This window comes from Lactuca sativa, chromosome 1, assembly GCF_002870075.4.
Source record: "Lactuca sativa cultivar Salinas chromosome 1, Lsat_Salinas_v11, whole genome shotgun sequence".
Classification (NCBI taxonomy): domain Eukaryota; kingdom Viridiplantae; phylum Streptophyta; class Magnoliopsida; order Asterales; family Asteraceae; genus Lactuca; species Lactuca sativa.
In genome coordinates, this window is record NC_056623.2 from 109,778,213 (window position 1) to 109,793,074 (window position 14,862).

General features: G+C 33.1%; 1 protein-coding gene across 1 annotated transcript in view; it reads right to left on the minus strand.

Annotated features, from left to right (window-relative positions):
• The window catches only part of LOC111921421 (uncharacterized), a 38,875-nt gene that overhangs the window by 10,095 nt on the left and 13,918 nt on the right, over positions 1–14,862 (minus strand). The window contains exon 3 of the mRNA XM_023917003.3: positions 5,361–5,434. Coding sequence (XP_023772771.1) covers positions 5,361–5,434 — 74 coding nt within the window. The remainder of the gene's footprint in view (positions 1–5,360; positions 5,435–14,862) is intronic.

Sequence of the window (14,862 nt, forward strand, 5' to 3'; positions counted from 1 at the left end):
TTTGAGTAAACATTAACTTGTATTGCTTCCCTTTGATGCAAGCTTCATCAAATTTTATTTATCCATTTACTTTTCGCTCATGTGACCCAATCTTTGATGACATAACTTTGTCTTATTATGACCCTTCTATAAGAATTGAAATACAACCACTGCTCCTCTAAATGTGATGCATTCCACAAATAAATTCCATGTCGCAACTTTCCCTACAGAAATATAAAAGCACCTTTCAAATTATCTAGTTATCCTCACCGGAATGCTTTAGTCGATGCTTGGCTAATGGCCATAAATAAATAAGGTTATTTCAAAGATCAGGAACATACCACCAATCAGGTTATCAAACCATACCATCATGCATTTTATAATAGCACCATGCAACCTCCCTTAATACAATGCATCCCGTCATCACCCATTTTCAGCGTTCCATTGCAGTATTTGAAATATCCAAACCAATCACAGTTATTGGTTATATGGTGAGATGCAACTGAGTCTAAGATCCAATCATATGTAGAACTAGCCATTCATATAGCCAAATTATCACCTATGTCTCCATCTTCTAAACTCTCTTGAACTAGAATAACACTGTTATTACTGTTTAATTCAGCCTTGAAAACCTCTTACGTAGTGCCTATTTTTTTGTAGTTGTAACATATAATATTAAACGGAGCTTAGATTTTGAACCTGATTTTCCCTTGTTTCCTCCACCTCTGTCTGTTATTCTTTCCCTGCCTATGAAAAAACTTAAACTGGAAACATCATCACTAAAAGAAAGTTTTCATTTCAGATCTTTATATAGCGAATAATCATTAACATCATTCTTGTTAGTGTTTTTCTACCATACAATATGGTATCAACAAAATCCACATAATAATTCGGTAGTGAACATAATAGAATGAGAGCTTAATCTTCATCTTCAATCTTTGCGTCAACTCTTGTGAGAATTTGCATGTCCACCTTCCATGAAACTAAGAGTGCATTCACTCTACATAAGGGCAGATTCTCCCTGATTGAAGTACATCCAACATAGTCTGGAGTACATTATGGAGAGTTGGTGCATACCTAGTAGCCTATTTTCCATTAGCACATTCTTCTTCATTGTATTCATGAAGGCCAAGAGCACCTTCAATAATAATTGGAGTGCATTTGGCTAATTCCTTAAGCGTATTATGATGTCTCTAGCATATTTTCCTATAGAGTATTTTGGATAGATTAAGCATTTCCAAATGCTCCATTGTGTTTTCTAATGTAGTATCGCGTAGTATCGCATATTTCAGGTCATCAATGCTTAAGTCACATTTAAACCTCTCTTTTAAAAGCATGTTGTGTGTTATTGAATTCCTTAAGAGTATTACATTCAATTTTTTTACGGGGGTGGGGGGTGATGAAAACATGAAAATATATTAGGATTCTTAGAAGAAGGTCATTAACACCAAGGAGAAGTATGATCAGTGAAATTGGAAGTCATGTGGCCTTTAACAATGTTCACTTACCAAAACAGTGATGGTGGTATCATACTAATGATGTACCCATTATGTAAAATTGTTCTTATGTTCCACGAGAGGGACGGTGAAATTGGGAGAATTTCTTTAATGGTTAAAAGAGTAGGTGTTTGGGGCCATATCAATCACTTACACCCGACCCAAGAGCATTCCTAATTTGAAACCAATAATGTGTTGGTTTTTCAAGACCATCTTTGTAGTTGGATTATAATAAAGAATGGAATGTTCATTGTTCCATCTCTTGGAGTCTCATTGATTATAAGTTTATGGTGCATTACCAATTCAAGGATACTTGGTACCGAATTGGCTATCTAAATTAAACCTCCTTGTATGGAGACTGAGATTACAAAGGCTGCCAACATGCACACATTCATTCAGAAGTAGGATTGCAATTAAGTTGTTTATGTGCCCTTTAAGCAATAACAAATTTGAAATCAACACTACTTTTTTTTCGACTAGTGTACTATCAAACCAAAGCTCAACATATGGTGGAATGACATTTTTCTTATATCCTGCTTAAAATGGATAACAATAACTTAAGACCCTCGACGGTCATGTATATTGTCATAGCGGTTCTAATTACCCTTTCAAGGGTAATTTAGACATATGGAAATGATTTAATTTTCAACAACACTATGAGAAATAACAATGTATTCAGAGGTGAGGGGGATCGATATTATTTAGACTACGTAGAGAGAAATAAAAGGAACTCGTTATCTAGAACAATTAGTGTATTTACTCACTTCGAGAATGCATGAAATGTTTATAATTCAAGCATTTTGCTAGCTTTTGTTTTAATAAATTCTTTTTTTTTATGGAAACAACATATATATATATATATATATATATATATATATATATATATATATATATATATATATATATATATATATATAAGCCACTCGATTAGCAGGTAACTAAACCGAGGGCAACATGTACAAAGAAAGTAGTCTGAAATAGAAATAGAATAAGAAACTTAACAAAAGGGAGAGAGACTCTATTCTATCCACCTGCATTTCTCCTCCTTAGATCTGAACTTGAACCATGAGAAGGTCTGTGAGATCACCTCAGCTGCAATCTTTGCAAGATTAGTGTGAATCCCTTTAAACCTCTTGTGTTTCTAGCTAACCATATGAACCATAAAAGTCCATATGTCACCACAGTTACCCTAACTCTCTTTTTTGGGCAGTTACCCCATGTTGATGTGAAGTTAAGAAACTCATTAACATCATCAAATTAAGAATTAGGAATTCCATACCAATTTATGATCCATTTTCGAGCCTCCATAGCAACATCACATAGAATCAGCAAGTGATCACTAGACTCCTAAGCCATATTGCAGAGAGAGCACATATTTGATTGAACTTTGACTCCTCTTACTTCCAAATTTGCCACCAATGATATTCTGTTCAGAGCTTCCCTCCGGATAAAGCATCTGATTTTTAGTGGGATTACATTTACCCAACATATCTTGCTACCTGTACGAGGATTGATATTGGACTCCATTATGTTGTGCGTAGTACAAGCGGTATAAAGACTACTTGCACTTAGATTGAATCGAAAACCATTTTGTGTTGGTTGTGTATTAACCCTCTTAAGCATATCACATAGATTTGTCAGATCAAACTAGACCTCATCTTCTATAATTTGTGACTTCAACGCCAACAGAAGCCTGATGAGACTATTCTGTTAGACACCAAACATATTTTGTCATTTCTAATTCATAGAATCTGGGAAATCTCTCCTACAATGTTAAGGACCCACACCAACAGTCTCTCCAGAATAGAATCATTACATTGGTACCAAGTACAAGTATAAATAGCTCATAATAATTTATATCGAATACACGAAGAGCTTTGATGGCTTTAGCAATGTTGCTCCACACCCCACACATCGATGTTTTTGCTATCGTAGTAACCAGTTTTCATGACAAATTATGTATACTTTTTATGCAAATTTTCCATAAACCGTCACTCACTGCATTGAGTTTCCACCACCATTTTTGTGAGCAATGTTGCATTTTGAGATTTTAACGATCCAACTCCTAGTCCTCCATCCTTTTTTGGTGCCACAACTTTAGACCATGAAACCCAATGAATCTGAGAGTGGGACTCACTACTGCTCCAAAGGAATTTCCTTCTCATTTTCTCAAGTTCATCAATTATACTATTTGGCGCCTTGAAAAGAGAGAAGTAATAAGTCGGAAGACTATTTAGTACTTACTTGATAAGTGTCAGTCTGCCACCTAATGATAGGGTTTTAGCCTTCCAAATAGAAAGGCTCGACTGAAATTTGTCAATTATCGGTCTCCAATTCCTTTTTAATGTCATATTTGCACCAACAGGTATTCCAATATAACTAAAAAGGGAATGAACCTTGAATACAGCCCTATCACCCGTGCTTGACTGTATCTCCGATTCCATCACACCAATGCAAAATAATCGTGACTTGTGAAAGTTTACTTTCAAACCGGAGCAAATGTAAAAGCATTTTACAATTCTAGCCAGATTCTTTATGTTTTTTTCACACTATTTTCCCACTAATATCGCATCATCATAAAATAAGTGAGATAAGTTGGTCCATTTTGTGGTAGAGTAATACCTTGGATGATGAATATTTTATGGGCACTTTTCAGGGCAATGTTAAGTCCCTTCATAGCAATAATGAAAAGGAAAGATGAGAGTGGGTTACCTTGTCATATCCCTTTGGTGATAGGAAACTCTTCGGTAGAAGAACCATTGACTAATACCGAAGCTCTGTCTGATTTGAGAAAACCTTGAATCCACCCACACCACTTACAATTGAATCCCATTTGCTCCATAATTGAATCCAAGTAATTCGAATTTAATGATTCAAACGCTTTCTCAAAATCAACCATTAATACAAAGATTTTTTCTTTTGCTTTTTTGGCCCATGAACACACTTCTCTTATTATTAATGGTCCTTTTAGGATATGTCTACCTTCGATATACACAGATTGTATTTCATCCACCACCGATCCCACCGCAAGTTTTAGTCTTGAATCAAGTATCTTGGACATAATTTTGTACATGCTTCTGATGAGGTTTATGGGTCTGTAATCCCCAAGGTTTAACAGATCTTTTGTCTTATGAATGAGGGTTATGAAGGAGGAGTTTTACCCATTAGCAAATATGCCACAAGACTTAAAGTAGGATACAAATCAAATAATATCAGCTTTCATCACATCCCATTTATTTTTTATGACATTGAATGTGTAACCATCTGAACCAGGGGATTTGTCACCACAACAATCCTATATAGCTTGCTTTATTTCCTCATGGGAAATTGGTGCATCAAGGAGATCTCTTTGAGTCATAGATAACACCTTGAAATCACTGCTGATAAGTTTTGGTCTCCTCGGCCATCTTTTGTGAAATTTGTTACCAAAAAATATGTGAACCTCCCTTTTGATTTCCATAGGTTCTGTCTTCCATTCACCATTTATTACTAGACCATGTAATCTATTTTTTATGTTCTTGCATTTAATGGTGTTATGGAAAAGGCGTGTGTTTTTCATCAACATCAACAACCCACCGGATTTCAGCCTTCTGCTGGATATCCAATTTTGCAAACTTCTCCGGTTCAACAATCTTGGATTTACTATCTCTTCTTTCAGATAATCCGCCTCTGACTGTTTTCTTAATTCAACAACCTCCATAAATTCTTGATGTTCAAATCAAAAATTATCATGTTCAAAATGAGGTAAAACCAACCTCCATAAGTTTTATAAAGGTCCTTTAATCAATGAAATCCACCCAAATTAATGCATGTCCATTAGTTTATACTAAGTGCAAAAAATGATTCTAAATAATTTAAACATCAACAATCGGAAAAAAAAAGTACCTTACCAAAATAAACAGCGAGCCAGTGAAAATAGTTGTGTTGATCCAGTCTGATTCTTTGTAGAAAAACCACGACTAAAATAACCAACATACAACAAAATGTTAGTTTATATATTTGATTAAAACAATTGTTGTAGAAATATATTGTGTTGTATACAATGACGGATCTAAAAAGAAACCTAACCGAGGTCGTGTATATATATATATATATATATATATATATATATATATATGGAAGGGTTATATGGAAAATAAATAAAAAAAACCTAAAAGAAACTTAAAAATCATTAAAATGCATAAAAAAATACCAACACTTCACAAAACTTTTTTTGACTTTATACATCAAAAAATCACAACTTTTTTGAAAATTTCGTTGAAAAAAGAAATCAAAATTTTTTTAATAAAAAAAAAATTCAGCGATTTTGTGTTAAAAGGTACGATTTTTTCAAAAAAAAAAGGTTTTGTGATCTCTAAGTATATTTTTTATGTATTTGCATGATTTTTAGAATTTTTTTTAAGGTTTTTTGTGATATATATATATATATATATATATATATATATATATATATATATATATATATATATATATATATATATATATATATATATATATATATATATATATATATATATATATGAAACTTTAAAATAGGTTTGGGTTTTTCTTTATAAAATATCAATGAAGGCTATTTGGGTGTAAAAATAGTTGCAAAGAATGATATTTTACCATTTTATATATATATATATATATATATATATATATATATATATATATATGTGAAATTTAGAATAGATTTTGGGTATTTTTGTGTATAAAATGTTTTTTGGAGGCTATTTGGGTGTAAAAATGTGTGCAAACCAATGTTTTAAAAACCGGTTTTTAGTTGAACCCGTATGGTGACATGTTTCCGCTTCAACCGGTTCGACAACGGGGTGAACCGGTTTCTATATTTTTCATGTTTTTTTTTTCTATTTTTCTACACTTACATACGTATATAAATTATGAATTTGATGTTTCCAAGTTCAGACATTAAAAATAGACATAAAAATAAGTTGTATATGAGTCCAAATACATTAAAATAACACATAACCATAAGTATTAGTATTTTACATCAATCCATATACGTCAAAAAGAAAATAAAGTATAATATCGAAACGACATATATAAAGATGAATACACACACATCAAAAAATTTTATTACATTTACCATATGTTTTTGTTTAAAGAAAACTAAATAGATTTGAAAAATATCACGAAAGTTTATTATGTAAATGGTTCTTTTTCATATATTTTTATTCGGTTTAGCCAGTTCAACCGAATTATTTTGACCTGTTTAATCGGGTTTTTCTAAAAACTGGCCGGTTCAAAAATCAATGTAAAACCGGTGATAGTTAAACCGCTCCCTCGCTCGGTTTCCAGTCCAACCGGTTTGACCGGTCGGTTCAAACCGGTTTTAAAACATTGGTGCATTGTGGTTTGTTAGAAATAGATTTTGTTTCAAGATCCTTACATAATAAATAGTGTGGGACCCAATTCCATGTGCGGTCCAAGCACCTCACATAAATGGGGTCATTGGTTTTTTGTAAATGACTATAGTAGATATAATATACACCATGAAAAATAGTGCTCTAGTTTTAGTCAATGTTCATCAATACTCGAAAAGATATGAGTTTCTAAATCGATGTAGATCACATATGTTAGATGATTGTTTTTACTTTATACATTATATATATATATATATATATATATATATATATATATATATATATATATATATATATATATATATAAAAGTAGATGTAGGAAATCATAAGCCAACAAAATAAGCCTGAAAATGTATGTTTCGGTAGATGGACATTCCACTTATTAGTACTAGCGTAGCAAGGATTTTGTTTTAAGATATGCCAAATAATATACAAAATGTAACTATATATGCATTCTTAATTAAATTGTTTGTTTTAAGTTGCATACGATATTGTCTTACATCATCAAAATAATATAAAATTGAGTTTAATCGACATAGATAATGTATTCACTCTTACTAATTTCATGTTTTGAATGGAATAGGTCATATCACAATCTCAATTCCTTTTATTTAATAGAAATATAGCCATTATATATATATATATATATATATATATATATATATATATATATATATATATATATATATATAACCTTAATTTTGTATGGATGAACCAAGGCCCATTCTTGTTCTATATTGGCTACGTCTCTACTTGTTAGCGCACTTGGCGGACCATCACATAATTTCAGCAAAATAGTATATTAGAATTCTTTTATTGGTCCTTCATGTGTTTATAAGCCACCATATTTGTTTGGTCAAAGAGGACACGGTCCACTTGTGTCTGGTAAAGTTTGTAATTTTGGTCCATGTTAACTATTAGGGGTTGTTGGGTTTTAGTATTTCCTATGTTTATTAAGTTGAGTTGAGTTTAAAACCATTTTAGAAGGTAGTGAATAATGATTAATTCATTTTTCCAAAGAGCACAAATTGTTCTTGTTAGTTATAAGCAATTTGGTATGGCTTCCATATATTTCCTTTCCTCATATTTTCTATATCAATTGATATCAGAGACCAAGTAAGATGGTCGACTATAATTAAGGGCCTAGTGTACCCATACAACCCAAGTTTTATAAAACTAGGGAAAACGACATACCATTTAAATTACATAACATGCTTTACATAATGAAACCATATTCTTTAAGATCTCTTCGTGGGTGTATCGATGCAATTGTGACATAAAAATTTTATATATTTTCAAGTTTTCGGATACTTCTTCAAAATGTCGAATAGGTTCTGAGTTAAAAATAAATTAGCTTCATATCCAACCGTTTTACATATCCGGATGTGAAGATATCCCCATGTCTTCCTTGATTTTTTGTTAGATACCACCCAACATTTTTCTAGATATTCTTGAGATATGTTTTGTACTTTTCTAGTTAGAGAATGCTTAAGTGGAGTCCTTTACCATTTTAATAATAGAAAAGTTAGGCTATATATAGAAGTGGTTTCCAAGCTTTGTAAACTTGAAAAGTTGGGCTATATATAGAAGTGGATTCCAAGCTTTGTAATCTATCAAGTTGTAACTAATTTTTCATTTATAAGAGTAAAAACTTAGCTGTGGTTGTACCTTTCTCTCTACTTCACACAAATATAACCTATTTTTGTGCACTAAGTTTTGCTTTTAATAAGCATACAATTGTATCCATAATTTCAAAAAGTGGTATCAAATCTTAGTAATTTGTATGCCCAAGTGTATGCCAAGAATGGCCAATATTGAAGATGACAACGCTCAAAAAATAGGAAGGATGGAGGTGTCATTTACAGTGTCTGATGCTAACGAATTTAAATTAATAGATGTAGGCTTTAAAGATGAAAATCAATTTGTAAGAACAAGGAGTGTGGGATGCAAATGAAATCTTAAAAGTGGAAAAACGGAAAGATCGTATAATCATTGCAGCTATCTACCAAGCAATTCCGGCGAACGTACTTCCTTTGTTGGCCCAGGATGACACAGGTAAAGAAGAATGGTAAACGCTTAAGACGATGCACATGGGAGCTGATCGGGTAAACAGATCTAAATTACACACCTTGAGAAGTCACTTCAAAGTTATCTGCAAGAAATACAGTGAATCGAAGGATGATTTTATCATGAGATTAAATACTATCATGATTTGTAGTATATATTTCTAGGAAAAAGATGAGGAGATTATGGTGGTGAAAAAGTTTCTTTGAGCCATCCTGATAAAATTTAAATCATGACATCTATTGAATAGTTTGGAGATTTAAATAACATGGCGATGCAATACATTGTGGGTCGTCCTAACAATCCATGAAAAGAGACTACAATGTTATAGAGAAAAAAGGAAACGAAACTTCCTTGTTGCCTATCTATGCCGAATGTACATCATGATCCAAGCAAATCAAAGACGGAAACTAGTCAAACACCTCAAAGGAAAGATAAAGTCACAAAGGTTGAGGTTGAGGTCGAGGTCATAGGCATGGTAGTGAAAATTTTGGTCATTATACCAAAGAGTGCCCACAAAAAATAATCGTGAAGAGGTGAAACTCACTCAAGACAATGAATAAGATCTCATCTTAATGTTGGAAATCTCACAACAATACAATCCCAACTAGATGTCGCTAAAAGAGAAGATTTATGTTCACCTTCTTGCAATGAGAGAAAGTGGAGTCGAATCTGAGGTATGTTATCTCAACAACGACACGAGAAACCATATTAGTAGAGGCCACAAAAATCTATGTTCCGCCCATTATTATGCATAATGTATGATTTAGTGATGGTTCGACTGTCGCTGTTTAGGAAATGATCAATTTTATTTGACTGTAAAGATAGAGGAAAAATATTTCTTAGTGAAGTAGATTACACTCAATGTTTTAAAAAATATTAGTAGTCTTAGTAACAGAAGAAGGAAGGCGAGTCATAATTGATGGGTCATACTTGAGATTATATGATAGAAAATAAATTCTACGTTTGAGAGTTTAAATATCTCCAAACTGATTATATAAAACTCTTTTGAGAACTTGTAGACCAACTTACCTTTTAGCCATAAATGACAACACAACTTGGATATGATATTCTAGACTTGGTTACGTTATTTTTTATATCTTAAAAAAGGTTTTTAGAAAGTAATATGGAAATCGTTGTTCCAAGGGTTGAATACCCAAACCAAGTTTCTGAAGGATGTGTTCTTGCCAACAATCCCAAATTCCTTTCCAGAATTAAATAGTTTTTTGAGCACAAAAACCTCTACAACTTGTCTATGCAAACTTATTTGTTTTGATTACACCCACCTCTAATGGAGGAAGCAATTATTTCATTCTTTTACTAGATGATTTAGTCAGTGGATGGGGATTTATATGTTATCCACGAAGTTTGAAACCTTGGGTACTTTCAAACGGTTCAAGTTGATGATACAGAAAAGTATGGATTGTGAAGTTAGACTCTTCGTACGGATCGAGGATGGACTTTACCTTAAAAATGCACCTTATGACACCACATTCGCCTCAACAAGTTGAAGTTGTCGAAATGTGAAATATTATCACTATGGACATTATGAGGAGTCTTCATAAAAGAAGAAATGTACCCTGTGAGTTTTGGGAAGAAGTCATTAGACATACAATTTATATTCTCAACCAGTTGCCTATAAAATAACTTTCTGAAAGAACACCTTATGAAGTTTGCTTAGGAAAAAAAACCTTGAGCATTTAAAGGTTTTTCATTTTGTTGTCTTTGCCAAATTTTAGGTTCTCATTTAAAGAAACTTGAAGACTAAAGCCAAAAAAATGTTGTATTTTGGGTTAGAAGATCGAACTAAAGGGAAGCAATTATTTGATCCGGAAACTGGAAATTGCATGTTAATAGCGATATTGTTTTTGTTGGAAAAAAGATGGAATTGTTATAAAACAAGGAAGAAAATATTGTGATTCCTAAAAAAATTGTAATAATCAAATATGATAGCGCCATGGTCAATCTGGAGCATCCAGACAACAACCTCAGAGTCAACCCGAACATGCAGATAACCCCAAAATCAAAGTTTTCCAAACCGAACATCCCTATACTTGATCTATCCAACTCGAAACATCTTTTAATACCCTTATTTCATCCTAGATTTCTTTATCATGAATCCACATAGAAATCCCTTCAATCGAGGTTAGTCCTTAAGGAATTCTATGTCTAGTCGATACCTATGAAGAAGTCGAAAATGTGTTCCTTGAAGTTGGATAATTTTTGATGATTTCAATCCATAAAATCTAAAGTGTGGTGGGAGGCCATGCAAATGGAGTTAAATGCAACTGAGAAAAACAAGACGTGGCAAATTACCAATTTTTCATCCAAACACAAAGGAATCAACTTAAGATGGGTCTTTAAACTGAAAAAAATACAATTCGGGAAAAATGATGAAACATAAAGCTGGACTCCTCACAAAAGGTTTGGTGCATAAAAAGGAGTCAAATTTATGAAGTTTTTTCTAGTGCTGGAACGACTTAACACTATAAGGCTCATTCTTCCTTAGCGGCTCAACGCCAGTGGGTTGTCCACCATCTTGATGTCAAGTAGGATTATCTCAATGGACATCTCTAGGATGAGATCTATGTCACCCAATAGAAAGGATATCTTGACAAAGTAAATAGTTACAAGGTGTTATAGCTCTGTAGATATGTTTATGGTTTATTTTAAGCTCCTTGAGCATGGAACACTCCCTTATAAAAAATCTTTAAAGGGATCAGTTTTTCAAAAGTGTTCAAAAAACATGGCGGTTTACAAAAGGAACATAAATAATAAAATTCTCATTGTTAGTGTCTATGTTGACGACTTGATCATTACTAGATAAAACATTGAAGACATTGTCAAATTCAATCAGAAAATTAAAAAATAATTTAAAAATAGTGACTCCGATTTACATTCTTACTACCTTAGAGTTGAGGTGTTACAAAGGATGTGCGGAGGAGCTTTGCGATAAACAGTGTATGCAAAAACAATTTTACAGGAATTCATATTACAAGATTGCAACCCGGTAACTTCATTAATGGAATCGACTTAAAGATCAGAAGGATGAATATGATGAAAATGTCAACCCAACTGAATATATGAGAGTGGTGGATTATTTGAGTTGACTCAAAGTAAAACGAAGTTATCATATGTGGTTGGAATGTCAATCCATTTCATAAAACAACCCAACTATGTTGCATTTCCAAATAGTAAAACATATTTTGCGTTTACTGATTCTAAAGGTGACACGATTTGTAGAAAGTACAAGTGGCATCATTTTTTTTCTTGGAGGGAATGCAGTTACGTGGCAATCTCAAAAGCAAAAGATCGGTGCTTTAAGTTTATCGCAGCCACGACGACGACATATCAAGCCTTTTGGCCTAGGAATCTCATAAAGGAGCTTAATAGACCCAAAATCACACCACTGACTTTGTCTGTTGACAATAGTTCATCATTTTCTTTGACTTAGAATCTTATGTTTCATAGTAGAAGCAAGCACATCGACATTCACTTTCACTTAATACAGGAATGTGTTGAGCAAGGAAAAATTATAGTGGAATATGTCAACTTTAAGCATCAATGATCAACCACTTTTACAAAATCCTCAGCACATGTGAAGCATGGAGAAATGAGAAATATGCTTGATGCGAGACATACCATGTTTGGTCTGATTTAAAGGTGAGAATGTGAAATTAAATCGAATATTGTTTCAAGTTTACATATTCTTATAAAAAATGGTTGAATAACTTCTGAGTAAAAAAGAGGTTGGTTTCCTATCCACAACCCATTTGTATCTCGCTCTCGTGTCGGGATGTACATGAAGATATCTCTATATCTTTCTTGTTTTTATTATTAGATATCACTTAACACTTTCCCTGATTTTCTTGAGATGTGTTTTCTACTTTAATATTTCGAGAATTCCTTGGTCATTTCCTTTACCATTTTAAATGTATCAAAGTTAGGTTATATATATATATATATATATATATATATATATATATATATATATATATATATATATATATATATATATATATATAAAAGTAGTTTTCAAGCTTTGTGATAAATCAAGTTTTAACTACTCTTTTATTTTTAAGTGTAAAAACTTAAGTTTTAGCTGTAAATATTGTTCTCTCCACTTCCTACAAATATAACCTATTTTTGGTGCACTAAAATTTTCCTTTAATATGCATAAAATTTGATCCTTAATTCCATCACCAATTGGAGATGATTCAAGAGGATGTGATGGCCGTGTCACATATGGGAAGATAAGACGTGGGACGAATTAGTCAATTGAAATGAAATGATTTTTAGTGTTGGAAGTATTGTATTTAAAAGATTCTCTTATTTGTTCTAGATATAGATTTCTATTTTTCTTTTATGTTTCCTAAGATATAGATTTGTTCATTATCTCTTGTATTTAAAAGGCTTTGCCTCTTTGGAGTTCAATATCATGAAATTATGTACCATGAAATTTATCATGGTATCAAAGCAGGTCTAACCTAAAAGCATTGAAAATTGTCATCCCTCTCCATGGTCGGCGACGAAACAGGATCTGGCCAAGGGTCAAAGAAGACAATGGGACCGATGCAATCTCACCACTCTACATACTTCCATCAGATTACTCAAAGCAAATGCAAGTCAACAATTCCTTAACTAATAAAAATTACATCGACTAGTCACAGGAGATGATGAACTTCCTCTTTGCCAAAAGCAAAGTCGGTTTTTTTTATGGATCTATAAAGCGACCAGAAAAGGTGGATGTAGATTACATGGCATGGATGCATTGTGATGCTATAGTGAAAATTTGGGTTACAATAGCCATAGAAACGAATATCTGAAGTAGTGCGAAGTATGCAAGAACTGCCAATGAAATCTGGAACAGCCTTCTAGAATGTTTTGGGAAGGAAAGTACCCTAAGGCATATGAACTAAAACAAATTATCATAAGAACATGCCAAGTAGGGGCCACGGTATCCACTTATGACACGAATCTACAGGGCATTTGGGATGAGATGCAATCAATACTCGCAATTCCATGTTATACATGTCATGGTTGTACACGCAACATTGAAAGACAAATGGTGGAGCTTAGAGAGAAGCAAAAACTATATGAGTTCCTTATGGGACTCAATAGTGAATTCTCAGTCATCCAAACACAAGTCCTTTCCATGCACCCGATTCCAATTTTGGGGAATGCCTACCATCTTATTGCATAAGATGAGCAACAGAGAACTATATCCAGATAGATAAAACCCACGACTAAATATGCTGCTTTCAAAACCTTCACACAAACTCGAAAAGAAGGTAAACCTAATCAACAACGCAACATATGCTATACCAAAGACAACAAATGCAGCGAGCCACAAGAAAATTGAAACTTTTGTGGAAAGGATGGTCATAATCGGAAAGGCTATTTCAAGGGATTTGGTTATCCGAGTTGGTGGCCAGGAAAAAAAAGGCGAGATCAGGCCAAACCTAATGTTGCTTGTGTTGAATTTGGTATGTGTCCAGTTCTTGGCTTGACTAATGAACAATATGAGACCATCTTGAAGCATTTTGGAGGCAAATCAAAGACCACGGAGGGTAATCAAACTTCCACCGCCTTCATGAAACGTAAAAGTGACCTTGAAGAAGATTGGGCAATCGATTCTGGATCCACCATACACATTACACAAAATGTTGAGATTCTTGAAAATGTGGTCCAAACTAAGAAGAAGAATCATTTTGTTATTCCTAATAGAGAATTGATATCTATCAAAGGAAAGGGTGAATGTACCTTACAAGCGGGTGCTATAACTAAAAATGTTATTCATATTGTAACCTTCTTTCATTTAGTCGTCTAAGTAAAGGACTTCGTTCGACTACAACCTTTTTTTCTTGAATTTTGTGTAATGTAGAAAGTGCACATGAGGAGCTTGATTGGTGCGAGTAGGTGCAGAAAAGGTCTTTATCGAACGGGGATGTTTG